The following is a 25,247-nucleotide window of genomic DNA, read 5'->3' on the forward strand; positions in this document are numbered from 1 at the left end:
AGAACTGTGCCTGTGGTCTTCCATATCCTCACCATGCATTGCTCACTGTGTTCCTCATAGTGGACACAGAAATCTTAAATCTATGAATGCATACTCTTCAGTACAGCCATGTTCATGTGCGACAGTGCACAAATGGAGGAGCCTACACTACCTGCCCATGTCTAGTCTTAAAATATACATGATGGTGCTCAGTTAAATTATATAATAACATATATATATATTAACCAAATGATTAATTAAAGCTGCAAAATAATAAGAATGTTGAATGTACATTTATGAAAACATATATATTCCTGGATTTAAAGAACCTTCCACTTTATAGAGAAATACAACCACATTTAAATTACTGTTGCCCCAGCCCCCAGTGTTCGATATTAGGCAATGCAGCCAAAGGCCTTGGCAACATGAAGATAAATACACCCACATTTTACTTTCTACAAAAGAAGATTATTTCTATTACACTAGTGCTTAATAATTAACTTCAACAGTAAAGATTAAAACAGAATGTTGATAACTCAAGTACAATTTTTGTAAATTAAGTCAATCCGCCTGTCTTTTTTTGAGGCAAATAAATCAATAACATTTTCGGTGAATGTAGGCATGTCATTGATCAATTGTTTTTCAATTGTGAGCATGGCTAGAGCAGTCAGTCTTTCCTCAGTCATGGTGCTCCTTAGAAATGTCTTAACTCGTTTTAAAGTTGAGAAACATCTCTCAGCCTCAGCAGTTGTCACGGGAATAGTCGAAATAATTTGCAACAGTTTGTAGGTCTCCGAGAAAGTACTGTCCAAGTTATTTTCTATTACAAACTGTAGAAGACTGATGGCACCATTCATATTTCGGAAATCTGGTCTTCTGTAAATTACTCCTAGTTCAGTTTTCAGCCGATCTTTCTGTAATGTGTGATAAACCGCTGATGTTTGTTCAAGAAGCTGATTTGGAAAATTTTTCTCGTAATCTGCAAATTTTTCCGCTTGGAGGAGAGAAACAGCCGAGTAGTGAGTTATAAAAGAAAATCTATCTTTTACTTGATTTGTGATAACATCGCATATCTCTTTAGCTGCCACAGTCTGAGCAATGTGAATATTTTCTCTCTTCCTTTTCCTAGATGTTTCCTCTGTTTCTGATATCGTCATGGTCACTGTGTCCATTCTTTCCCTTTCGTTTTCCATTGTCTGCTGGAAAGTGTTAATATGTTTTCGAATAAGTGCCGCATCTGTTTGTGTTTTCTGAAGTTGGTTGTATAACACATCTACATGTGGCATAATATTGTGAAAAACTGTAAGCCAAAACACGAATACCGAGTCTTGTAACATACGCCGAATAGCCCCCGCTTGATTTATAGCTATTTCTTTTTTCGATGTTGACTCTATTTTTTCCATGCATTCAATTAACTGTTCCCTGTTTTCAAAAACTGTATTGACGGTTCGACTCTTGAAATTCCACCTGGTGGCTGAACCATGAGGTATCCTTCTTCTAACAGTTTCATCTAGAATAGCTATCCTTTGTGGCGAGTTACTAAAAAAGTTAGTAATGTCACTTAGATTTGAAAAAAATACTCGAACTTGTTGATTTTGACTGCTTGCTTGGCTGACAATTAAATTGAGCTGATGTGCATAGCAATGCACAAAATGTGCATTCTTGTAGGTACGTTTAATTATAGCCTGAACACCTGCATGCTGACCACTCATCACGCTTGCACCGTCGTAACTCTGCGATATCAGTTTCTCTGGGTTGTCTATAACTTTTTCCAAAGTAGCTTGAATACACGTAGCTAAAGATTCTGCATCATGTCCAGCTGGATTAGTGAATTCCCAGAATCTCTCAACCGGTTGTCCGTTACCTATAATGTATCTAAAAACAACAACCAATTGGAAGGCAGATGAAACATCAGTAGTTTCATCTGCTATCACTGCTACAAAACTTGCATTTGAGATTTCCTTCTTTATTTGGTTCTGGCAAACAGTAAGCATACAGTCTAATAAATCGTTTTGAATTTCTTTTGACGTTCCTTTAAAAACAGTGGCACTAGCGAGATGTTCTTTTAGAGATGCATCAAGCTCTGCTGAGAAGTTTATAAGACCTCTGAAAATGCCTGGATTTAATGAATCATCGCGTTCGTCATGTCCTCGAAGTGCAAGCTCAAATGCGCCGCAAAATAAAATACAATTAATTATTTTGGAAAGAACATAGCGATTTTTGGTTACTTGCTCATTATGTCTTTTAATATTCAAACGATATGCACTGTCAAGTTGTTGCCGAATATCAACCCTTCCTAGCAAATTAAACTCTAATGTGGAGTTTAAATGTGATTGGGAGCAATTATGTTTATTGGTTTTTTGACTTAAATGTGATAAATCGGCGACCCCATAACTCACCCAGCTTGAATCCCCACTTTGTTTTGCAAACAGGAGACAATAAAAACAAAAGAGCCTGTTAGATAATTCACAACCACAAATCCATGGATATTTATCATATACCTCGGGTTTGAATTCTCTTTTGTAATCTCTAGTTTTACATTTTGTCACCTGGGTAAGGTTAAGCATAGGTGTTGGCCTGAGCATTTTAATTTCCATTTTTCTTTCAATGGGCAACGTTGAAAAATGTAATTGCTTTAGCTCAGATACACTAATTTTACTAAGTGCCATCTTAACTGTTAGTTTACACACAAAGAACAGTCCTTTGCTCTTATCTAATATATAACTTGTAGGTAGGTAGCTCTGCAGCTGTTAGAAAATATACAACTTAATAGTTTAGTAGTTTGACGGTTGTTATGTAATATATAACTTGTAGGTAGGTAGCTCTGCTGCTCTGCAGCTGCTAGAAAATATACAACTCCACTTGAAAAGATAGTTTAATAGTTTGGCGGTTGTTATGTAATATATAACTTGTAGGTAGGTAGCTCTGCAGCTGTTAGAAAATATACAACTTAATAGTTTAATAGTTTGGCGGTTGTTATCTAATATATAACTTGTAGGTAGGTAGCTCTGCAGCTGTTAGAAAATATACAACTTAATAGTTTAATAGTTTGGCGGTTGTTATGTAATATATAACTTGTAGGTAGGTAGCTCTGCAGCTATTAGAAAATATACAACTCAACTTGCAGTAATAGTTTAATAGTTTGGCGGTTGTTATGTAATATATAACTTGTAGGTAGGTAGCTCTGCAACTGTTAGAAAATATACAACTCAACTTGAAGTAATAGTTTAATAGTTTGGCGGTTGTTATGTAATATATAACTTGTAGGTATGTAGCTCTGCAGCTGTTAGAAAATATATTAAAAGTTTAATAGTTTTGTGGTTGTTATGTAATATATAACTTGTAGGTAGGTAGCTCTGCAGCTATTAGAAAATATACAACTCAACTTGCAGTAATAGTTTAATAGTTTGGCGGTTGTTATGTAATATATAACTTGTAGGTAGGTAGCTCTGCAGCTATTAGAAAATATACAACTCAACTTGCAGTAATAGTTTAATAGTTTGGCGGTTGTTATGTAATATATAACTTGTAGGTAGGTAGCTCTGCAGCTATTAGAAAATATACAACTCAACTTGCAGTAATAGTTTAATAGTTTGGCGGTTGTTATGTAATATATAACTTGTAGGTAGGTAGCTCTGCAGCTATTAGAAAATATACAACTCAACTTGCAGTAATAGTTTAATAGTTTGGCGGTTGTTATGTAATATATAACTTGTAGGTAGGTAGCTCTGCAGCTATTAGAAAATATACAACTCAACTTGCAGTAATAGTTTAATAGTTTGGCGGTTGTTATGTAATATATAACTTGTAGGTAGGTAGCTCTGCAGCTATTAGAAAATATACAACTCAACTTGCAGTAATAGTTTAATAGTTTGGCGGTTGTTATGTAATATATAACTTGTAGGTAGGTAGCTCTGCAGCTGTTAGAAAATATATTAAAAGTTTAATAGTTTGGCGGTTGTTATGTAATATATAACTTGTAGGTAGGTAGCTCTGCAGCTATTAGAAAATATACAACTCAACTTGCAGTAATAGTTTAATAGTTTGGCGGTTGTTATGTAATATATAACTTGTAGGTAGGTAGCTCTGCAACTGTTAGAAAATATACAACTCAACTTGAAGTAATAGTTTAATAGTTTGGCGGTTGTTATGTAATATATAACTTGTAGGTATGTAGCTCTGCAGCTGTTAGAAAATATATTAAAAGTTTAATAGTTTTGTGGTTGTTATGTAATATATAACTTGTAGGTAGGTAGCTCTGCAGCTATTAGAAAATATACAACTCAACTTGCAGTAATAGTTTAATAGTTTGGCGGTTGTTATGTAATATATAACTTGTAGGTAGGTAGCTCTGCAGCTATTAGAAAATATACAACTCAACTTGCAGTAATAGTTTAATAGTTTGGCGGTTGTTATGTAATATATAACTTGTAGGTAGGTAGCTCTGCAGCTATTAGAAAATATACAACTCAACTTGCAGTAATAGTTTAATAGTTTGGCGGTTGTTATGTAATATATAACTTGTAGGTAGGTAGCTCTGCAACTGTTAGAAAATATACAACTCAACTTGAAGTAATAGTTTAATAGTTTGGCGGTTGTTATGTAATATATAACTTGTAGGTAGGTAGCTCTGCAGCTGTTAGAAAATATATTAAAAGTTTAATAGTTTTGTGGTTGTTATGTAATATATAACTTGTAGGTAGGTAGCTCTGCAGCTATTAGAAAATATACAACTCAACTTGCAGTAATAGTTTAATAGTTTGGCGGTTGTTATGTAATATATAACTTGTAGGTAGGTAGCTCTGCAGCTATTAGAAAATATACAACACTAGTAGGCAACGGCAAGTAGTTTTGCGGTGCTGGTTGTTATAAAATATATTGCAGGCAGCTGTTAGAAAATATCAACTACAACTAATAGGTAATATCTTATAATAATTATAATAATATAGCTCACTATATATAAAATATCAAATGTTAAATATGCCGGTTTACTGCCTAATTTTAGTATCAGCAGCAGCACAGCAGTTAACTGGTTTTTTTGTGAAAAAAAACTTTGTTCTTTTTTTTCAAAACTTCTAATTGCAATCTGCTAATTAATCTGCTAAAATACTTAAATTAAATGTATTAATGTTTAATGGTAAACCACCGTGACAGCCGTCAACGGTCAAGAACTAGTAGTATCAAAAGCAGCACAGCAGTTAACTGCTTTTATTGTGAAAAAAAACTTTGTTCTTTTTTTTTCAAAACTTCTAATTGCAATCTGCTAATTAATCTGCTAAAATACTTAAATTAAATGTATTAATGTTTAATGGTAAACCACCGTGACAGCCGTCAACGGTCAACAACTAGTAGTATCAAAAGCAGCACAGCAGTTAACTGCTTTTATTGTGAAAAAAAACTTTTTTTTTTTTTCAAAACTTCTAATTGCAATCTGCTAATTAATCTGCTAAAATACTTAAATTAAATGTATTAATGTTTAATGGTAAACCACCGTGACAGCCGTCAACGGTCAAGAACTAGTAGTATCAAAAGCAGCACAGCAGTTAACTGCTTTTATTGTGAAAAAAAACTTTGTTCTTTTTTTGCAAAACTTTTAATTGCAAAAATCAGCTAATTAATCTGCTAAAATACTTAAATTAAATGTATTAATGTTTAATGGTAAGCAACCGTGACAGCCGTCAACAGTCAACAACTAGTAGTATCAACAGCAGCACAGCATTTAACTGCTTTCTGTATTTGTAAAAAAAAAATAAAAAAAAAATATTTTTTGCAAAACTTCTAATTGCAATCTGCTGACAAAAATATTATTTTATTATTCCCAAATTACTCCACTAAACTTACTGACTAAAGCCAATTTTTTTAAGAGAGAAGAACTCTACCTAAGTACTCTAAATGTTAAGTTAAAACACAAAAATAACTTTTTTTTCTCACACACACTGGTGTCTGTCTCACACTCACTCTCTAAGTAATCTCAACTCTGTTGTGTAAGTTTAATTAAGTTAACTAACTACAGTTAGTTTAAAAGTTTAAACTAAACTAATAAGCTCAGCAGCTGCAGGCCTGCAGCAAAATAAGGCCCACTGGCCAGTGCCCACTACTAAGGCAGCTTAAGCTAACTATTGGCAAAATTATCTATTAATAAGTAAGTCTGTCTGTTATGTTATTCAATTAATTTATGTCAGGAGTCCTGGACTCAGTGTCAGCACTCAGCAGCCACCACCAACAACACCACGTCTGCTGCCAGCAAGGGCTAAATCGTTTTTTTAGAGGCAAGTAAAGTTGAACAAAACAGGTCAGAGCTCTGTAAACAAGGCTCCTATCCGCTCAACGGCTATCTCCTCAATGCGATTTTCGCGCCGTTGAGCGGGAGGAGCCTTGTGGGGGCGGTCACGTGACGCTAGTAGCGTATCAGAGGCGAGACTCACCATGACAGGCAGACCGTGGGTGGAGCCAGAGCACAGGCTGAAGTCAGCTCGCACACTTCAGCCTGTGCGAATAGGGCTCTATTACCAGTGCCGGGCTGGGAGGAGCAACGCCTGCACAGTGATGCATAGAGATCACTGTGCAGGATAGGGTTTTGCTTGATCGCACGTGCGATCAGTGTCTGCTCTGCCATGTCTCTGCCAGGTGTGCACAGTGCGCGCACTCGCGCAGTGAGAGCAGCCCGAGGAGGAGACGCTAGTGACTGATGCGGTGACGTCAGCGTCCACCTGGGTCCTAGCTCCCTCCTGCTTCAAATCTAATCTATCCTTGTGTGGTATATAATATTTTTAAATATTACCGGTCCTACAGCAGGCTGAGAGGGCGGCTAGTGGGGTGGCTACAAAAAACAGAGCCTACATTATATTATAATAAATAATAACACACACACACTAATAAAAAAAAAAAAAAATTAAACAAAAAAAATTAAACATTTTTTTTTTTTGCTGATTTTTTTTTTTTTTTTGGCTCATTTTTTTTTTTTCCTCCTTGCCCCCTGGGGGGTTCACGTGCGAATGTGCACAACTGGAGGAGCCTCCACTGCCCACATGTAACCCAGCACTGTACTGCCCACATGTTACCCAGCACTGTACTGCCCACATGTAACCCAGCACTGTACTGCCCACATGTATCCCACCACTGTACCTCTCACATGTAACCCAGCACTGTACTGCCCACATGTAACCCAGCACTGTACAACCCACATGTATCCCAGCACTGTACTGCCCACATGTATCCCAGCACTGTACTGTTCATATGTTGTTTAAATCTCACAGATGTAATTTAGTCAGTTTATTAACTGTGAGACAACCAAAACTATCTAATTTTAAAAGATATACTAATTCAGTGATTTAACATAATGCTTCTGTTGCTTCATAGTTTCTGTGAAAGACAATCTGAATGGCTTGCAGTGCTACGCTTGTAATGAGACCGGTAAAGGAGAGTGTAAGGTTGTCAACACTACTGTGCAGTGTTCTGGAAGCATGACCTACTGTATGGATGCCGTAGGTGAGTTATCTTTCAATATTTATTAGAAGTCTTTTCTTTCATCTCTCTACAGTTCAGGCTCTTCAAAGTCCAGAGCTCCAAAAGAGGATTGAGTTGTGAGATATATCTGATAATGTTCTGCTAAAATGTCTATTTTGTAGACCACAGAGAGTTTTATCTTTGCTATAGAGAAGTAATTATATCATTAACAGGTAAAAAAAAACAGATAGGCCACACTCCTGCTTGTCATTCTAAGCACTGCTACAAAGTCAGAGACGATGACTTCATATTTCTCTGTATTTTTTGTTAAACCTTTCTTTGCCAATGACTTTCTCACCCTTCTGCTTGAACTTCTCAAAGAGTTTTGCACAATTTAAATTTAACATAATGTCCAGTCCTTGTATGTAAGTTACATGTGGAAATATTATTTTTTTCAGAAGACCTTGTACTTTGCAAATAAACCTAGCGCTAGCTAAGTATTGGCAGTGAGTACACTAATAGCACTCCAGAGTCCGAAAAAAATTCTGACCACATACTTTCAACTATTCTGGGTGACAGAATACAAGTTGGCTACAGAAGAGCTCATAATTTGAAGGACATGATCAGTCCTAGCCATCTACAAGGTAGCAAAACATGCACTAAGCTCAAACATGGCTCTTATAAATGTGTCACTTGTAGCACATGCAGCTTTATGAGAAAAACTACCAGCATAACAGATCGTTTTGGGAAGATACATGATATAAAAGAATATATCAATTGTATAACTGAAAGAGTTATCTATGTATTACAATGCAGTTGCCAAAAATTCTATGTAGGTATGACTACTAGAAGAATTAGAGTGAGATTGCAAGAACATCTTAGAAACATCAAAAATGCGGTTAAAGACAGACAAGCAGGCAAAACCATCACCTCAGTTGCTAGACACTTTTTAGAAACCCATAAATCCAAGCAGTCTGACCTAAAATGCTGGGGGATACAAAAAGTAGATCTTGGAATAAGAGGTGGAAATATAGAACAAGCTCTATTGAGAGCCGAGAGTAGATGGATATTTTTACTTAACTCAGTCCAACCATTTGGACTAAACGAAATGAACAACTTCGCACCATTCTTATAGGCACAACCCACTGAGTGTTCCCCAATCCCCATTTCTCAAAACATATGTGACCATTTTACACGTTTATATAGACTTTAAAGGGACACTGAACCCAAAATTCTTCTTTTGTGATTCAAATAGAGCATGCAATTTTAAACAACTTTCTAATTTACTCCTATTATCGATGTTTCTTTGTTCTTTTGCTATCTTTATTTGAAAAAGATGGCATCTAAGCTAAGGAGCCAGCAAATTGTTGGTTCAGAACCATGGACAGCACTTGCTCATTGGTGCTATCCAATCAGCAAGGACAACCTAGATTGTTCCCCAAAAATGGGCAGGCTTCTAAACTTACATTCTTGCTTTTCAAATAAAGATGCCAAGAGAATGAAGAAAATTTGATAATAGGAGTAAATTAGAAAGTTGCTTAAAATTGCCGGCTCTATCTGAATCACAAAAGAAAAAATTTGGGTTCAGTGTCCCTTTAAGTAAACAAATATTTATGTTTGGATTCAGACGTCTTTATTTACAGAGCATCAAATAAAGTTAAATGTGGAGAAGCAACTGTTTGTCTATCTAGAATGTATAATTAATTCTGCAATGTTTTCAGGATTTCCCTAATCATACCACTGCTGGTACCACACTGTACCATATTTTATAATCTATGACTGACATAAAGGCCTCTAGTTATCAACGTGTCTACTTACCTGCCTTCGCCGGCCCAATACGCCCGCCTAAGCTCGCCTACCATCGCTGCAGCGGACCTGAAAAATCTTGCCAAAGTTATCAAAAAAGCTGTCAAAAAGCCGCGCACCAAGTGCGGGGCGATGAGCAGCGGACTGTGATAGTTATCACTCATCCGATCTCGCTGCTCTTCTGCTTTTTTACAGCTTTATTGATAAGCTGTCACTAAGCACTCACATTAACTACACTGTTCTACCCCCTATACCGGTGCCCCCAGAGCCCCCCGCAACTAATTAAAGTTATTAACCCCTAAACCGCCGCTCCCGGACACCGCCGCAACTATAATAAATGTATTAACCCCTAAACCGCCGCTCCTGGAGCCCGCCGCCACCTACATAATAACTAGTAACCCCTATCCTGCCCCCCTATATCGCCGCCACCTATAATAAATGTATTAACCCCTATCCTGCCCCCCTATACCGCCGCCACCTATAATAAATCTATTAACCCCTATCCTGCCCCCCCTATACCGCCGCCACCTATAATAAATTTATTAACCCCTATCCTGCCCCCCCTACACCGCCGCCACTATAATAAAATTATTAACCCCTAAACCTAAGTCTAACCCTAACCCTAACACCCCCCTAACTTAAATATTAATTAAATACATCTAAATATTAAAACTCTTATTAACTAAATTAATCCTATTTAAAACTAAATACTTACCTGTAAAATAAACCCTAAGATAGCTACAATGTAATTAATAATTACATTGTAGCTATCTTAGGATTTATTTTTATTTTACAGGTAACTTTGTATTTATTTTAGCTAGTTAGAATAGTTATTAAATATTTATTAACTATTTAATAACTACCTAGCTAAAAGAAATACAAAATTACCTGTAAAATAAATCCTAACCTAAGTTACAATCAGATTGAGCTCGCATTCTATTGGCTGTTCCGATCAGCCAATAGAATGCAAGCTCAATCTGATTGGCTGATTGGATCAGCCAATCGGATTGAACTTGAATCTTATTGGCTGATTCCATCAGCCAATCAGAATTTTCCTACCTTAATTCCGATTGGCTGATAGAATCCTATCAGCCAATCGGAATTCGAGGCACGCCATCTTGGATGAGGTCCCTTAAAGGAACCGTCATTCGTCGGGAAGTCGTCGGCCAGGATGGATGTTCCGCGTCGGCGGGATGAAGATGGAGCCGGAAGAAAGAAGATTGAAGATGCCGCTTGATAGAAGACTTCAGCCGGATGATGGACCTCTTCAGCCCCCGCTTGGATGAAGACTTCAGCCGGATGATGGACCTCTTCAGCCCCCGCTTGGATAAAGACTTCACCTGGATGATGGACCTCTTCAGCCCCGGATAGGAGGAAGTCTTCGGACCCTCTTCTGGACGGATCGGTGATACCCGGCGTGGTGAAGACAAGGTAGGAAGATCTTCAGGGGCTTAGTGTTAGGTTTATTTAAGGGGGGTTTGGGTTAGATTAGGGGTATGTGGGTGGTGGGTTGTAATGTTGGGGGGTATTGTATGTTTTTTTACAGGCAAAATAGCATGCATGCCCCTCTAAAGGCCCTTTTAAGGGCTGGTAAGGTAAAAGAGCTTTTCAATTTTTATTTTAGAATAGGGTAGGGCATTTTTTTATTTTGGGGGCTTTGTTATTTTATTAGGGGGCTTAGAGTAGGTGTAATTAGCTTAAAATTGTTGTAATATTTTTATAATGTTTGTAAATTATTTTTTTATTTTTTGTAACTTAGTTCTTTTTTTATTTTTTGTACTTTAGTTAGTGTATTTATTTGTATTTATTTGTAGGTATTTGTATTTAATTTATTTATTGATAGTGTAGTGTTAGGTTTAATTGTAGATAATTGTATGTAGTTTATTTAATTAATTTATTGATAGTGTAGTGTTAGGTTTAATTGTAACTTAGGTTAGGATTTATTTTACAGGTACTTTTGTAATTATTTTCACTAGGTAGCTATTAAAAAGTTATTAACTATTTAATAGCTATTGTACCTAGTTAAAATAAATACAAAGTTGCCTGTAAAATAAATATAAATCCTAAAATAGCTACAATATAATTATTATTTATATTGTAGCTATATTACGGTTTATTTTACAGGTAAGTATTTAGCTTTAAATAGGATTAATTTATTTAATAAGATTTATTTCGTTAGATAAAAATTATATTTAACTTAGGGGGGTGTTAGGGTTAGGGTTAGACTTTGCTTTAGGGGTTAATACATTTATTAGAGTAGCGGTGAGGTCCGGTCGGCAGATTAGGGGTTAATAATTGTAGGTAAGGTAGCGGCAACGTTGGGGGGGGGCATATTAGGGGTTAATAAATATTATGTAGGAGTCGGCGGTGTTAGGAGCAGCAGATTAGGGGTACATAGGGATAACGTAGGTTGCAGCGGTGTGCGGTCGGCAGATTAGGGGTTACATTTTTTTATTAGAGTGGCGGCGATGTGGGGGGCCTCGGTTTAAGGGTACATAGGTAGTTTATGGGTGTTAGTGTACTTTAGAGCACAGTAGTTAAGAGCTTTATGAACCGGCGTTAGCCCAGAAAGCTCTTAACTCCTGGCTTTTCTCTGCGGCTGAAGTTTTGTCGTTAGATTTCTAACGCTCACTTCAGCCAAGACTCTAAATACCGGCGTTAGAAAGATCCCATTGAAAAGATAGGCTACGCAATTGGCGTAAGGGGATCTGCGGTATGGAAAAGTGACTCTAAATACCAGCGGGCAGCCAAAACCAGCGTTAGGACCCCCTAACGCTGGTTTGGTTTTGACGGCTAACGCAGAACTCTAAATCTAGGTGATAGAAAGCTAAGTTACAAAAAATAAAAAAAATAAGTTACAAACATTTCAAAAATATTACAACAATTTTAAGCTACTTACACCTAATCTAAGCCCCCTAATAAAATAACAAATCCCCCAAAATAAAAAAAATGCCCTACCCTATTCTACATTAAAAAGTTAACAGCTCAATTACCTTACCAGCCCTTAAAAGGGCCTTTTGCGGGGCATGCCCCAAAGAAAACAGCTCTTTTGCCTGTAAAATAAAAATACAACCCCCCCAACAATAAAACCCACCACCCACATACCCCTACTCTAACCCAAACCCCCCTTAAATAAACCTAACACTACCCCCCTGAAGATCATCCTACCTTTAGCCGTCTTCAGCCAGCCGACCACCGATGGAACCGAAGAGGAGATCCGGAGCGGCAGAAGTCATCATCCAAGGGGCGCTGAAGAAGTCTTCCATCCGACTGAAGTCATCATCCAAGGGGCGCTGAAGAAGTCTTCCATCCGATTGAAGTCATCATCCAGGCGGCGTCTTCAATCTTCATCCATCCGGAGCGGAGCGGAGCCATCTTCAGACAAGCCTACGCGGAGCCATCTTCCACCGACGACTGAACGACGAATGACGGTTCCTTTAAGTGACGTCATCCAAGATGGCGTCTCTCGAATTCCGATTGGCTGATAGGATTCTATCAGCCAATCGGAATTAAGGTAGGAAAAATCTGATTGGCTGATCCAATCAGCCAATCAGATTGAAGTTCAATCCGATTGGCTGATCCAATCAGCCAATCAGATTGAGCTTGCATTCTATTGGCTGTCCCGATCAGCCAATAGAATGCGAGCTCAATCTGATTGGCTGATTGGATCAACCAATCAGATTTTTCCTACCTTAATTCCGATTGGCTGATAGAATCCTATCAGCCAATCGGAATTCGAGGGATGCCATCTTGGATGACGTCACTTAAAGGAACCGTCATTCATCGTTCAGTCGTCGGTGGAACAAGATGGCTCCGCGTAGGCTCGTCTGAAGATGGCTCCGCTCCGGATGGATGAAGATTGAAGACGCCACCTGGATGATGACTTCGATCGGATGGAAGACTTCTTCAGCGCCCCTTGGATGATGACTTCTGCCGCTCCGGATGTCCTCTTCGGTTCCACCGGTGGTCGGCTGGCTGAAGACGGCTAAAGGTAGGATGATCTTCAGGGGGGTAGTGTTAGGTTTATTTAAGGGCGGTTTGAGTTAGAGTAGGGGTGTGTGGGTGGTGGGTTTTAATGTTGGGGGGGTTGTATTTTTATTTTACAGGCAAAAGAGCTGTTTTCTTTGGGGCATGTCCCGCAAAAGGCCCTTTTAAGGACTGGTAAGGTAATAGAGCTGTTAACTTTCGTAATTTAGAATAGGGTAGGGCATTTTTTTTATTTTGGGGGGATTTGTTATTTTATTAGGGGGCTTAGATTAGGTGGAAGTAGCTTAAAATTGTTGTAATATTTTTGAAATGTTTGTAACTTATTTTTTTATTTTTTGTAACTTAGCTTTCTTTATTTTTTGTACTTTAGTTAGTTTATTTATTTGTATTTAATTGTAGTTATATGTAGCTAATTTATTTAATTAATTTAATGATAGTGTAGTGTTAGGTTTAATTGTAACTTAGGTTAGGATTTATTTTACAGGTAATTTTGTATTTCTTTTAGCTAGGTAGTTATTAAATAGTTAATAACTATTTAATAACTATTCTAACTAGCTAAAATAAATACAAAGTTACCTGTAAAATAAAAATAAATCCTAAGATAGCTACAATGTAATTATTAATAAATTTATTATAGGTGGCGATGGTGTAGGGGGGAGCAGGATAGGGGTTAATACATTTATTATAGGTGGCGACGGTGTAGGGGGGGCAGATTAGAGGTTAATAAGTTTAATATAGGTGGAGGCGGTGTCCGGGAGCGGCGGTTTAGGGGTTAATAACTTTATTTAGTTGCGGCGGTATAGGGGGGGACAGATTAGGGGTTAATATGTATAATGTAGGATGCGGCAGGGTCCGGGAGCGGCGGTTTAGGGGGTAATACATTTATTTAGTTGCGGCGGTGTAGGGGGGGACAGATTAGGGGTGTTTAGACTCGGGGTACATGCTAGGGTGTTAGGTGTAGACAGCTCCCATAGGAATCAATGGGATGTCGGGCAGCAGCGAACATGAACTTTCGCTATGGTCAGACTCCCATTGATTCCTATGGGATCCGCCGCCTCCAAGGTGGCGGTTTGAAAGCCAGGTACGCTGGGCCAGAAAAGTGCCGAGCGTACCTGCTAGTTTTTTGATAACTAGCAAAAGTAGTCAGATTGTGCCGAACTTGTGTGCGGAATATCTGCAGTGACGTAAGAATCGATCTGTGTCGGACTGAGTCCGGCGGATCGAAGCTTACATCACTAAATTCTACTTTTTAACACCCCCCTAAATTAAATATAATTTAAATAAAACTAACTAAAATTACTATCATTAAATAAATTAATCCTATTTAAAACTAAATACTTACCTATAAAATAAACCCTAATATAGCTACAATATAACTAAGAGTTACATTGTAGCTATTTTAGGATTTATATTTATTTTACCGGCAACTTTGTATTTATTTTAACTAGGTACAATAGCTATTAAATAGTTATTAACTATTTAATAGCAACCTAGTTAAAATAATTACAAAATTACCTGTAAAATAAATCCTAACCTAAGTTACAAATATACCTAACACTACACTATCAATAAATTAATTAAATAAATTAACTACAATTATCTAAACTAAAACACAATTAAATAAACTAAACTATAATACAAAAAAACAAACACTAAATTACAAAAAATTAAAAAAATATTACAAGAATTTTAATCTAATTACACCTAATCTAAGCCCTCTAATAAAATAAAAAAGCTCCCAAAATAATAAAATTCCCTACCCTAAACTAAATTACAAAGTAATCAGCTCTTTTACCAGCCCTTAAAAGGGCTTTTTGCGGGGCATTGCCCCAAAGTAATCAGCTCTTTTAAAAAAACAAACAAAAGAGAAGTGGCGCTTACCGACCTTTGGGGCTCGTGCTTACCGGTAGCGTAAATCTTCAGCGGGCACTGGTTCCTTCTTTCTCAGAGACCGACGTTCCTGGAGCCCAGACAAACGCGCCTCCGTTTTCCGGCGCACAGAGCAAGTACTGGATACACAATGTATTTCCGGGCTACACAGGGCAGGAGGTCAATCAGGCACCAAAGTTGAAGAAGACGTAAGTATCAAACAAAGAGAATCCTTTGAGGCTTCATTTAAAAAGTAACAGTATTTATTGGGACAACATTAAAAACAAGTATTCAGAGCAAAGTGCTCCCTTTAGCATGAGGTCAGGGTCACAGCAAAGCAAACCGCAGACATGTTTCGCGTGTAGAGACACGCTTGATCACTGCTGTATGTGTGCTGTGTCTTTGGCCTCTATTTAAAGGGACCTTACATAATTAAGAACAATAAGGTTAACCCTTTCCTGTCTATGCTACTCACTGCAAGGTACACAGAACTCATTTTTGTTAGAGTGGGAATAACAAGGACCTATAATTCTAGTGCTACTTTTAATTTAGAAAAATTATAATTTTAAGCTTAAATACTTATAGGCACTTAATTTAAACAACAGTGTTGTGATAAACTTTAGGTTTTCAGTATTGAATATGTGTGTCTTTTTTTTTTTAAATATATGTTTTAAACATCTTTAAGGAACGATTGATATTAGGAACCAGAAGGGGTTATATGCAATAATTACATGTATCAGAATGGGGGAGATGTTTAAATAAATAAATTAACATCACTTTCCTTGTTAATACCCTTAGGATGTCTGGTATTTAATAGGAAGATCCATTTTGCTTCCTTATAGCTCAATTTGTACTCCCTGTCCCCCCCTCGTCTGTGTTTGGGGACGTGGTCAATAGCCTGAATAGACATTAATGTAGCATCACTTTGGTGCATGCTTTTAAAATGCCTTGAGACTGGGGTATTTACATCTGGATCCTCAATGTCTCTTATATGTTCTAGTGCTCTGTTCTTCAGTAAACGTTTGGTTCTACCAACATACTGAATCTGGCACCCCCTACAGGTCAAGAGGTAAATAACATGGGTTGATTTGCAATTTAGTTTGAATCTAATATTATATTCAAAACCAGTAACGGTAGATGTGAATTTTTGTCCTTCCTTTACATGGCTGCAAGTTTTGCATCTTTGTGCTTTACATTTGTAGAACCCAAGTTTTGTTGGAAGCCAAGTTTGGTTGTGTATGCTTGGAAGTTCAGAAGGAGCAATCATGTTTCCTATAGTTTTGCCTTTTCTTGCTACAAATCTACATCCTCCACTGGCCACTTTCTCCAAACCTGAGTCTACTGCCAAAATTGGCAGACTTTCTTTGATGATATTACAGATTTTGTTAAATTCAAGACTGTAGGGAGTACTAAACACTATTTGGTTGTTTTGCTTATCATTATACCTTTGATTTTTTTCTTTTATACTTTAAAAGATTTTCCCTGGGTATTTGATCTACAACTTGTTTTGTGTTTTGTAATATACTTTCTGGGTACCCCCTATCGTGTAATCTCTGTTCCAGAATTTTACATTGGTTTTCATAATTTGTTTTATCAGAACAGATACGCTTAGTTCTTATGTATTGCCCTTTAGGTATAGCTTTTTTTACATGGTAGGGATGGCATGACCTTAAGTTAAGTATGGTATTCCCACCTGTGGGTTTTCTGTAGACTGATGTATTTACCTTGTTAGTATTGAAATCTACCACCAATTCTAGGTCCAGAAATGTAATGGTATTTTTATCAAATTCTGCCGTAAATTTTAGATTCATAGGATTTAAATTAATATGTCTAAGAAAACGTTCAATTGAGATTTCATCTCCATTCCACACCACCAACAGGTCGTCGATATAGCGGCCATAATAGACAAAATACTGTTTGAAAGGGTTGTCATCTCCATAGACGTGGCAGGCCTCCCACCAACCCATAAAAAGTTTGGCATAGGAGGGGGCAAATTTAGCCCCCATGGCCGTGCCACGCCTCTGGAGATAGCAGCTCCCGTCAAAAAGGAAAAAATTGTGTTCTAATAAAAATTCTATAGCTGTTAACAAAAAATAAATAACATCCTTGCTATAGTTAGAAAATTTATTTAAAAAATAAGTAATGGCGGCCAGACCTAGGTGGTGTGGAATGGAGGTGTACAAAGAGGTGACATCAATTGTCAGGAAATAAAAAGACTCCTTCCACTTTAATTCACTTACACTATTAAGGACTTGTGTGGAGTCCTTAATATAACTCATGAGATTGAGTACCAGTGGTTGAAGAAATGAGTCAACCAGTTCTGATAGTGGTTCAAGGAGGGAGCCCACCCCAGATATAATGGGTCTACCTGGGGGACATTCACTATCTTTGTGCAATTTTGGGACAAAGTAGAAAATTGGGGTAAGGGGGGCTTGTGGAAGCAATGTGTCAAAGTATCCTTCCTTAAAAGCTCCTGCCTGTTTGCCTAGTTCTAGGATATCTTTTAGTTTAGTTTTAAATTTCATAGTTGGATTGAATGTGAGTTTGGTATACACCTCCTCATCATTTAATTGGCGTAGTGCCTCTGTCACATAGTATTTATGGTCCATAATAACAACGTTACCGCCCTTATCTGATTCTTTAATTACAATATTATTGTTAGATTTTAATGTATCTAGGGCTCTTCTCTGTTCTACTGTTAGGTTATGTGACAGGTGTTGTTTGTATCCTTTTTTTGTACCTAAGTTGTCAGATAAGTTTTTTAGCTTCTGTTCTACTGTACGTTGAAATATATCAATGCTTTTACTTCTGCTGTTAATTGGGTAAAAGATACTTTTTTGCATACTAGGCCTAAAACTAAGGACTGTATTTTGTGTTTCTATATCTGAATTCTCTTCAAGCATGGAAGTAAGGTCCAATACCAGGCACTGTTCACTAAAAGATAAATAATCTTTGTTAGGGTTATATTTATGCACCATTGTTACACCCTCCTGGTCGGCACCATCCACCTGCCCTGCAAAATGTTGTTTGAGAGTTAATTTTCTTACAAATTTATTTACATCGTGGATGGTGCCGAACAGGTCAAAATGTGCAGTGGGCGTGTATCCGAGTCCTAGACTAAGCACCTCTCTTTCTGCTGCTGTTAACTGATGCTTAGACAAATTGACTACATTATTTATATATATTTCTTGGTCTCTGTTCGTGTCTGGTATCTGGTTCTTCCTCCTCTTGTTTTTGCCTCTCCCCCTACTGCCCCTTCTGGTTTTTTTCTTTTTTGCTTTGCATCCGTGCGCCACTCGTTTTTTGGCACAGTTACCTCCTCTTGAATCGGTATATCTAAGGCTGACATTCCTGAGATATCCACTATTTCCTCATTTGTGTCATGATCTGAGGTATCCACATCATAATCAGTTTCTGCAAAATGCACTTTTTTCACAATTTTCTTAGATAGTGTATCTGTTTTATTTTTATTTTTATTAGACTGATTCTGATGATGTGGATACCTCCCTGAACTCTGCCACTTATACACTTTATTAAATTCGTAATCCCTTTTATCTCTTGATAGCTTTTGTTTTTTAAATTCCCATAATTCCTTGGTAAATTTAGCCATGTTATCCTCAAATTTCTTATCATAGGATATAAATTCTCTATCAGTTTGAAATTTTTGTAAATCTACTTGTAAACTTTCAATATGTTTAATGGATTCAAGTCTCTGCTGTTTCTTATAGGAAATTAAAAGTTCCATCAGAGCAAATGAACAGTCATCTAATATCTTATTCCATTTTTTGATGAACTCCGCATCTGTTACAAGAAAAGAAGGAAACTTTCTTATTCTGCGGTTTGCTTTGCTGTGACCCTGACCTCATGCTAAAGGGAGCGCTTTGCTCTGAATACTTGTTTTTAATGTTGTCCCAATAAATACTGTTACTTTTTAAATGAAGCCTCAAAGGATTCTCTTTGTTTGATACTTACGTCTTCTTCAACTTTGGTGCCTGATTGACCTCCTGCCCTGTGTAGCCCGGAAATACATTGTGTATCCAGTAATCAGCTCTTTTACCTGTAAAAAAAAAATACAATCCCCCCAACATTACAACCCACCACCCACACACCCCTACTCTAAAACCCACCCAATCCCCCCTTAAAAAACCTAACACTACCCCATTGAAGATCACCCTACCTTGAGCCGTCTGCAGCCAGCCGGCCACCGATGGAACAGAAGAGGACATCCGGACCGGCAGACATCTTCATCCAGGTGGCATCTTCTATCTTCATCCTTCCGGAGCGGAGCCATCTTCTATCCATCCGACGTGGAGTCATCCTCTTCTTCCGACGGACTAACGACGAATGAAGGTTCCTTTAACCCCTTAATGACCACAGCACTTTTCCATTTTCTGTCCGTTTGGGACCAAGGCTATTTTTACATTTTTGTGGCGTTTGTGTTTAGCTGTAATTTTCTTCTTACTCATTTACTGTACCCACACATATTATATACCGTTTTTCTCGCCATTAAATAAAAATTTATAAAAAAATTATAAAATATCAGGAAAAATTTAAAAAAACACACATTTTCTAACTTTGACCCCCAAAATCTGTTACATATCTACAACCACCAAAAAACACCTATGCTAAATAGTTTCTAAATTTTGTCCAGAGTTTAGAAATACCCAATGTTTACATGTTCTTTGCTTTTTTTGCAAGGTATAGGGCCATAAATACAAGTAGCACTTTGCTATTTCCAAACCATTTTTTTTCAAAATTAGTGCTAGTTACATTAGAACACTAATATCTTTCAGGAATCCCTGAATATCCATTGACATGTATATTTATTTTTAGTAGACATCCCAAAGTATTGATCTAGGCCAATTTTGGTATATTTCATGCCACCATTTCACCGCCAAATGCGATCAAATACAAAAAATCGCTCACTTTTTCACAAATTTTTTCACAAACTTTCGGTTTCTCACTGAAATTATTTACAAACAGCTTGTGCAATTATGGCATAAATGGTTGTAAATTCTTCTCTGGGATCCCGTTTGTTCAGAAATAGCAGACATATATGGCTTTGGCGTTGCTTTTTAGTAATTAGAAGGCCGCTAAATGCCACTGTGCACCACACATGTATTATGCCCAGCAGTGAAGGGGTTAATTAGGGAGCATGTAGGGAGCTTTTTGGAGTAATTTTAGCTTTAGTGTAGTGTAGTAGACAACCCCAAGTATTGATCTAGGCCCATTTTGGTTTATTTCTTGCCACCATTTCACCGCCAAATGCGATCAAATTAAAAAACACGTTACATTTTTCACAATTTTAGGTTTCTCACTGAAATGATTTACAAACAGCTGGTGCAATTATAGCACAAATGGTTGTAAATGCTTCTCTGGGATCCCCTTTGTTCAGAAATAGCAGACCTATATGGCTTTGGCATTGCTTTTTGGTAATTAGAAGGCCGCTAAATGCCGCTGCGCACCACACGTGTATTATGCCCAGCAGTGCAGGGGTTAATTAGGGAGCTTGTAGGAAGCTTGTATGTTTAATTTTAGCTTTAGTGTAGTGTAGTAGACAACCCAAAGTATTGATCTAGGCCCATGCTGGTATATTTCATGCCACCATTTCACCTCTAAATGCGATCAAATTAAAAAAAAAAACGTTAAATTTTTCACAATTTTAGGTTTCTCACTGAAATTATTTACAAACAGCTTGTGCAATTATGGCACAAATGGTTGTAAATGCTTCTCTGGGATCCCCTTTGTTCAGAAATAGCAGACATATATGACTTTGGCGTTGCTTTCTGGTAATTAGAATGCCGCTAAATGCTGCTGCGCATCACACGTGTATTATGGCTAGCAGTGAAGGGGTTAAGTAGGTAGTTTGTAGGGAGCTTGCAGGGTTAATTTTAGCTTTAGTGTAGAGATCAGCCTCCCACCTGACACATCAGACCCCCTGATCCCTCCCAAAAAGCTTCCTTCCCTCCCCCACCCGACAATTGTCCCCGCCATCTTAAGTACTGGCAGAAAGTCTGCCAGTACTAAAATAAAAGATTTTTTTTAGCATATTTACATATGCTGTGGTGTAGCATCCACCCTTAGCCCCCAACCTCCCTGATCCCTCCCCAAAACAGCTCTCTAACCCTGCCCATCTGCCTTATTGGGGGCCATCTTGGGTAGCTGTCTGCCAGTACCCAGTTTTCTTTTTTTTTCTGTAGTGTAGCTTCCCCCCCCCACAGACCAACCCCCACCACCTCACTGATCTTTTTTTTTTTTACTTTTGATCCCATTTTTACACATTTTTATTTCACCTTTTTCTGTAGTGTAGCAGTTCCCACCCGCTCCCTCCCCGTGCACGCACCCGCCCCCGCCCTCCCGTGCACGCGCGTACGTCCGTGTGTGTCCCCGGCCATCCCCGCCCATGATCCCGCCCCCCTCCATATCACCAGGGCCATCGATGGCCGACACCCGCCTCCCAAGTCGGCTCCCACCCACCAACTATACCGGCCATCGATGTCCGGTGCAGAGAGGGCCACAGAGTGGCTCTCTCGGCATCGGATGGCTATACAAGGTTATTGCAGGATGCCTCCATATCGAGGCATCACTGCAATAACTGGAAAGCAGCTGGAAGCGAGCAGGATCGCTTCCAGCTGCTTTCCACACCGAGGACGTGCAGGGTACGTCCTCAGGCGTTAACTGCCTTTTTTTTTGAGGACGTACCCTGCACGTTCTCGGTCGTTAAGGGGTTAAATGACGTCATCCAAGATGGCGTCTCTCGAATTCCTATTGGATGATAGGATTCTATCAGCCAATCGGAATTATGGTAGGAAAAATCTGATTGGTTGATCTAATCAGCTAATCGGATTGAAGTTCAATCCGATTGGCTGATTGGATGAGCCAATAGAATTGACCTTGCATTCTATTGGCTCAGCCAATCGGATTGAACTTCAATCCGATTGGCTAATTAAATCAACCAATCGGATTTTTCCTACCTTAATTCCGATTGGCTGATAGAATCCTATCAGCCAATTGGAATTCGAGGGACGCCATCTTGGATGACATCATTTAAAGGAACCTTTATTCGTCGTTAGTCCATCGGAAGAAGAGGATTGCTCCGCGTCAGATGGATAGAAGATGGCTCTGCTCTGCTCTGGAAGGATGAAGATAGAAGATGCCGCCTGGACGAAGATGTCTGCCGGTCCGGATGTCCTCTTCTGCCCGGATAGGATAAAGACTTCTGCCGGTCCGGATGTCCTCTTCTGTCCCATCGGTGGCCGGCTGGCTGAAGACGGCTCAAGGTAGGGTGATCTTCAATGGGGTAGTGTTAGGTTTTTCTTAAGGGGGGATCGGGTGGGTTTTAGAGTAGGGGTGTGTGGTGGGTTGTAATGTTGGGGGGGATTGTATTTTATTTTACAGGTAAAAGAGCTGATTACTTTGTAATTTAGTTTAGGGTAGGGAATTGTATTATTTTGGGGGGCTTTTTTATTTTATTAGGGGGCTTAGATTAGGTGTAATTAGATTAAAATTCTTGTAATATTTTTTTATTTTTTATAATTTAGTGTGGGTTTTTTGTATTATAGTTTAGTTTATTTAATTGTATTTTAGTTTAGATAATTGTAGTTAATTTATTTAATTTATTGATAGTGTAGTGTTAGGTGTATTTGTAACTTAGGTTAGGATTTATTTTACAGGTAATTTTGTAATTATTTTAACTAGGTAGCTATTAAATAGCTATTGTACCTAGTTAAAATAAATACAAAGTTGCCTGTAAAATAAATATAAATCCTAAAATAGCTACAATATAACTATAGCTATATTAGGGTTTATTTTATAGGTAAGTATTTAGTTTTAAATAGGATTCATTTATTTAATGATAGTAATTTTAGTTTGTTTTATTTAAATTATATTTAATTTAGGGGGGTGTTAGGGTTAGACTTAGGTTTAGGGGTTAATAACTTTATTATAGTAGCAGCGACATTGGGGGTGGGAGATTAGGGGTTAATAATTGTAGGTAGGTGGCGGCGATGTTAGGGAGGGCAGATTATGGGTTAATAAAATTTATTATAGTGTTTGCGAGGCGGGAGTGCGGCGGTTTAGGGGTTAATACATTTATTATAGTAGCGGCGATGTCCGGTCAGCAGATTAGGGGTTAATAAGTGTAGGTAGGGGGCGGCGACGTTGGGGGGGCAGATTAGGGGTTAATAAATATAATGTAGGTGTCGGTGATGTTAGGGACAGCAGATTAGGGGTTCATAGCTATAATGTAGGTGGCGGCGGTGTCCGGTCGGCAGATTAGCGTTCAAATAATTTTATTATAGTGTTTGCGATGTGGGGGGGCCGCGGTTTAGGGGTTCATAGGTAGTTTATGGGTGTTAGTGTACTTTATAGCACTGTAGTTAAGAGCTTTATGTTCCGGCGTTAGCCCATAAAACTCTTAACTACTGCATTTTTTATGCGGATGGAGTCTTGGCTCGTAATACCGATGTTAGGCAAATCCCATTAAAAAGATAGGATACGCAATTGAAAGGAGATTTGAGGTAGCCTTGAGTCGCGGAAGAAAAGTGAGCGGTACACCTATACCTGCCAAACTCTAAATACCAGCGGGTGTTAAAAAGCAGCATTAAGACCCCTTAACGCTGCTTTTTAAGGCTAATGCATAACTCTAAATCTAGCTGCTTGTTTGTTATTTTTTGGAATGGTAGTTTTTTAATTTTTTTGTAATTTTTGTGTTTAGAATTTTTTTAATTGTAGTTTTAATTTTTTTAGTAATCTTAGGTTTTTTATTTTTAGTAATGTTAGTTATTTTTATTTTTAGTAATGTTAGGTTTTATTAGTGTAAGCTTAGGTTTTATTTTTATTTCACAGGTAAGTTTGTATTTATTTTTAGTAAGTAGTTTGTAAATAGTTATATTGTAGCTAGCTTAAGTTTTATTTTTATTTCACCGGTAGTTAGCTAATCATTGTAACTGTAATTTAGGTCTATTTTAATTATGTTAAAGTTAGGGGGTGTTAGGTTTAGGAGTTAATAGTTTAATTTAGGTTGTGCGATGTGGGGATGGCGGTTTAGGGGTTAATAGGTTTAGTTAGTGTTGGTGATGTGGGTGTACGGCGGTTTAGGGGTTTATAGGTTTGTTTAGTGTTTCAGTTAGTGTTGGCGATGTTGCGGAACTGCTGTTTAGGGGTTAATAGGTTTGGTTAGTGTTGGAGATGTTTGGGAACGGCAGTTTAGGGTTTAATAGGTTTAGTTAGTGTCGGCGATGTCGGGGAACTGCGGTTTAGGGGTTAATAGGTTTAGTTAGTGTCGTCGATGTAGGGGAACTGCGGTTTGGGGGTTAATAGGTTTAGTTAGTGTCGGCGATGTCAGCAAACGGCGGTTTAGAGGTTAATAGCTTAATTAATGATTTAGTTAGTGTTGGCGATGTTGGGGAGTGGCGGTTTAGGGGTTAATAGATTTATTTATTTATTTAGTTAGTGTCGGCAATGTCAGGGAACTATTAGAACAATGAAAAACTCTGAATATGAATAATGGATCCGAAAATTCGGAAACTGATTTTTTCATTTTCGGTATTTTCTGGGATTCTAGTTATGGTGCCGATTCGAAAATTTGGATGCATTCGAATCGGCCAAAATTCGGCAGAAAATGAAATTCAGCAGAAATGAAATGCACATGTCTACTTTTTATTAATAATGCACTGTGCATAACTTTTCACATAATAAATCATTCACTTATTAAGTTTTGTCTTTGTCTAATATTTTAACCACGTTACTGAAAGAGACTGGTAGTATTAAGACTGTGATTTTATATTATTTTTTGCTAAATTGTATTCTGGAGTTTAACTTATTAGCTTGGGTTTTCCTTAAGATTTTTCAAATAATATAATCTTAAGTGGTGGCAGCTTAGAGATAGTTTATTGTGGGTGGCATTAAAGGGGAGTTTGGGCATTGTTTCTAAGTCTAGGGCAGACTAGAAAATGTTGTTAACCCTTGCACCCACTGAACTAAGTCACAGGCTTGCCTGGAGTGGCTAGACTGTGACAGATTAGTTAAAGTGGAAACGGTCTGTTAACCCTTTCTGTGACAAACAAGTGACCGGTGCAGGGTTGGTTAACCCTGGTCATCACAAATTGGTGGGCAGTGGTGCAAATATTTTTGTTTATTAGATTTTAGTGCTTTGTGGA

General features: G+C 37.9%; 1 protein-coding gene across 1 annotated transcript in view; it reads left to right on the forward strand.

Moving 5' to 3' along the window:
* Positions 1-25,247, forward strand: part of LOC128639060 (urokinase plasminogen activator surface receptor-like) — a 53,582-nt gene that overhangs the window by 16,713 nt on the left and 11,622 nt on the right. The window contains exon 6 of the mRNA XM_053691203.1: positions 7,339-7,467. Coding sequence (XP_053547178.1) covers positions 7,339-7,467 — 129 coding nt within the window. The remainder of the gene's footprint in view (positions 1-7,338; positions 7,468-25,247) is intronic.

This window comes from Bombina bombina, chromosome 8 (assembly GCF_027579735.1).
Source record: "Bombina bombina isolate aBomBom1 chromosome 8, aBomBom1.pri, whole genome shotgun sequence".
NCBI lineage: Eukaryota > Metazoa > Chordata > Amphibia > Anura > Bombinatoridae > Bombina > Bombina bombina.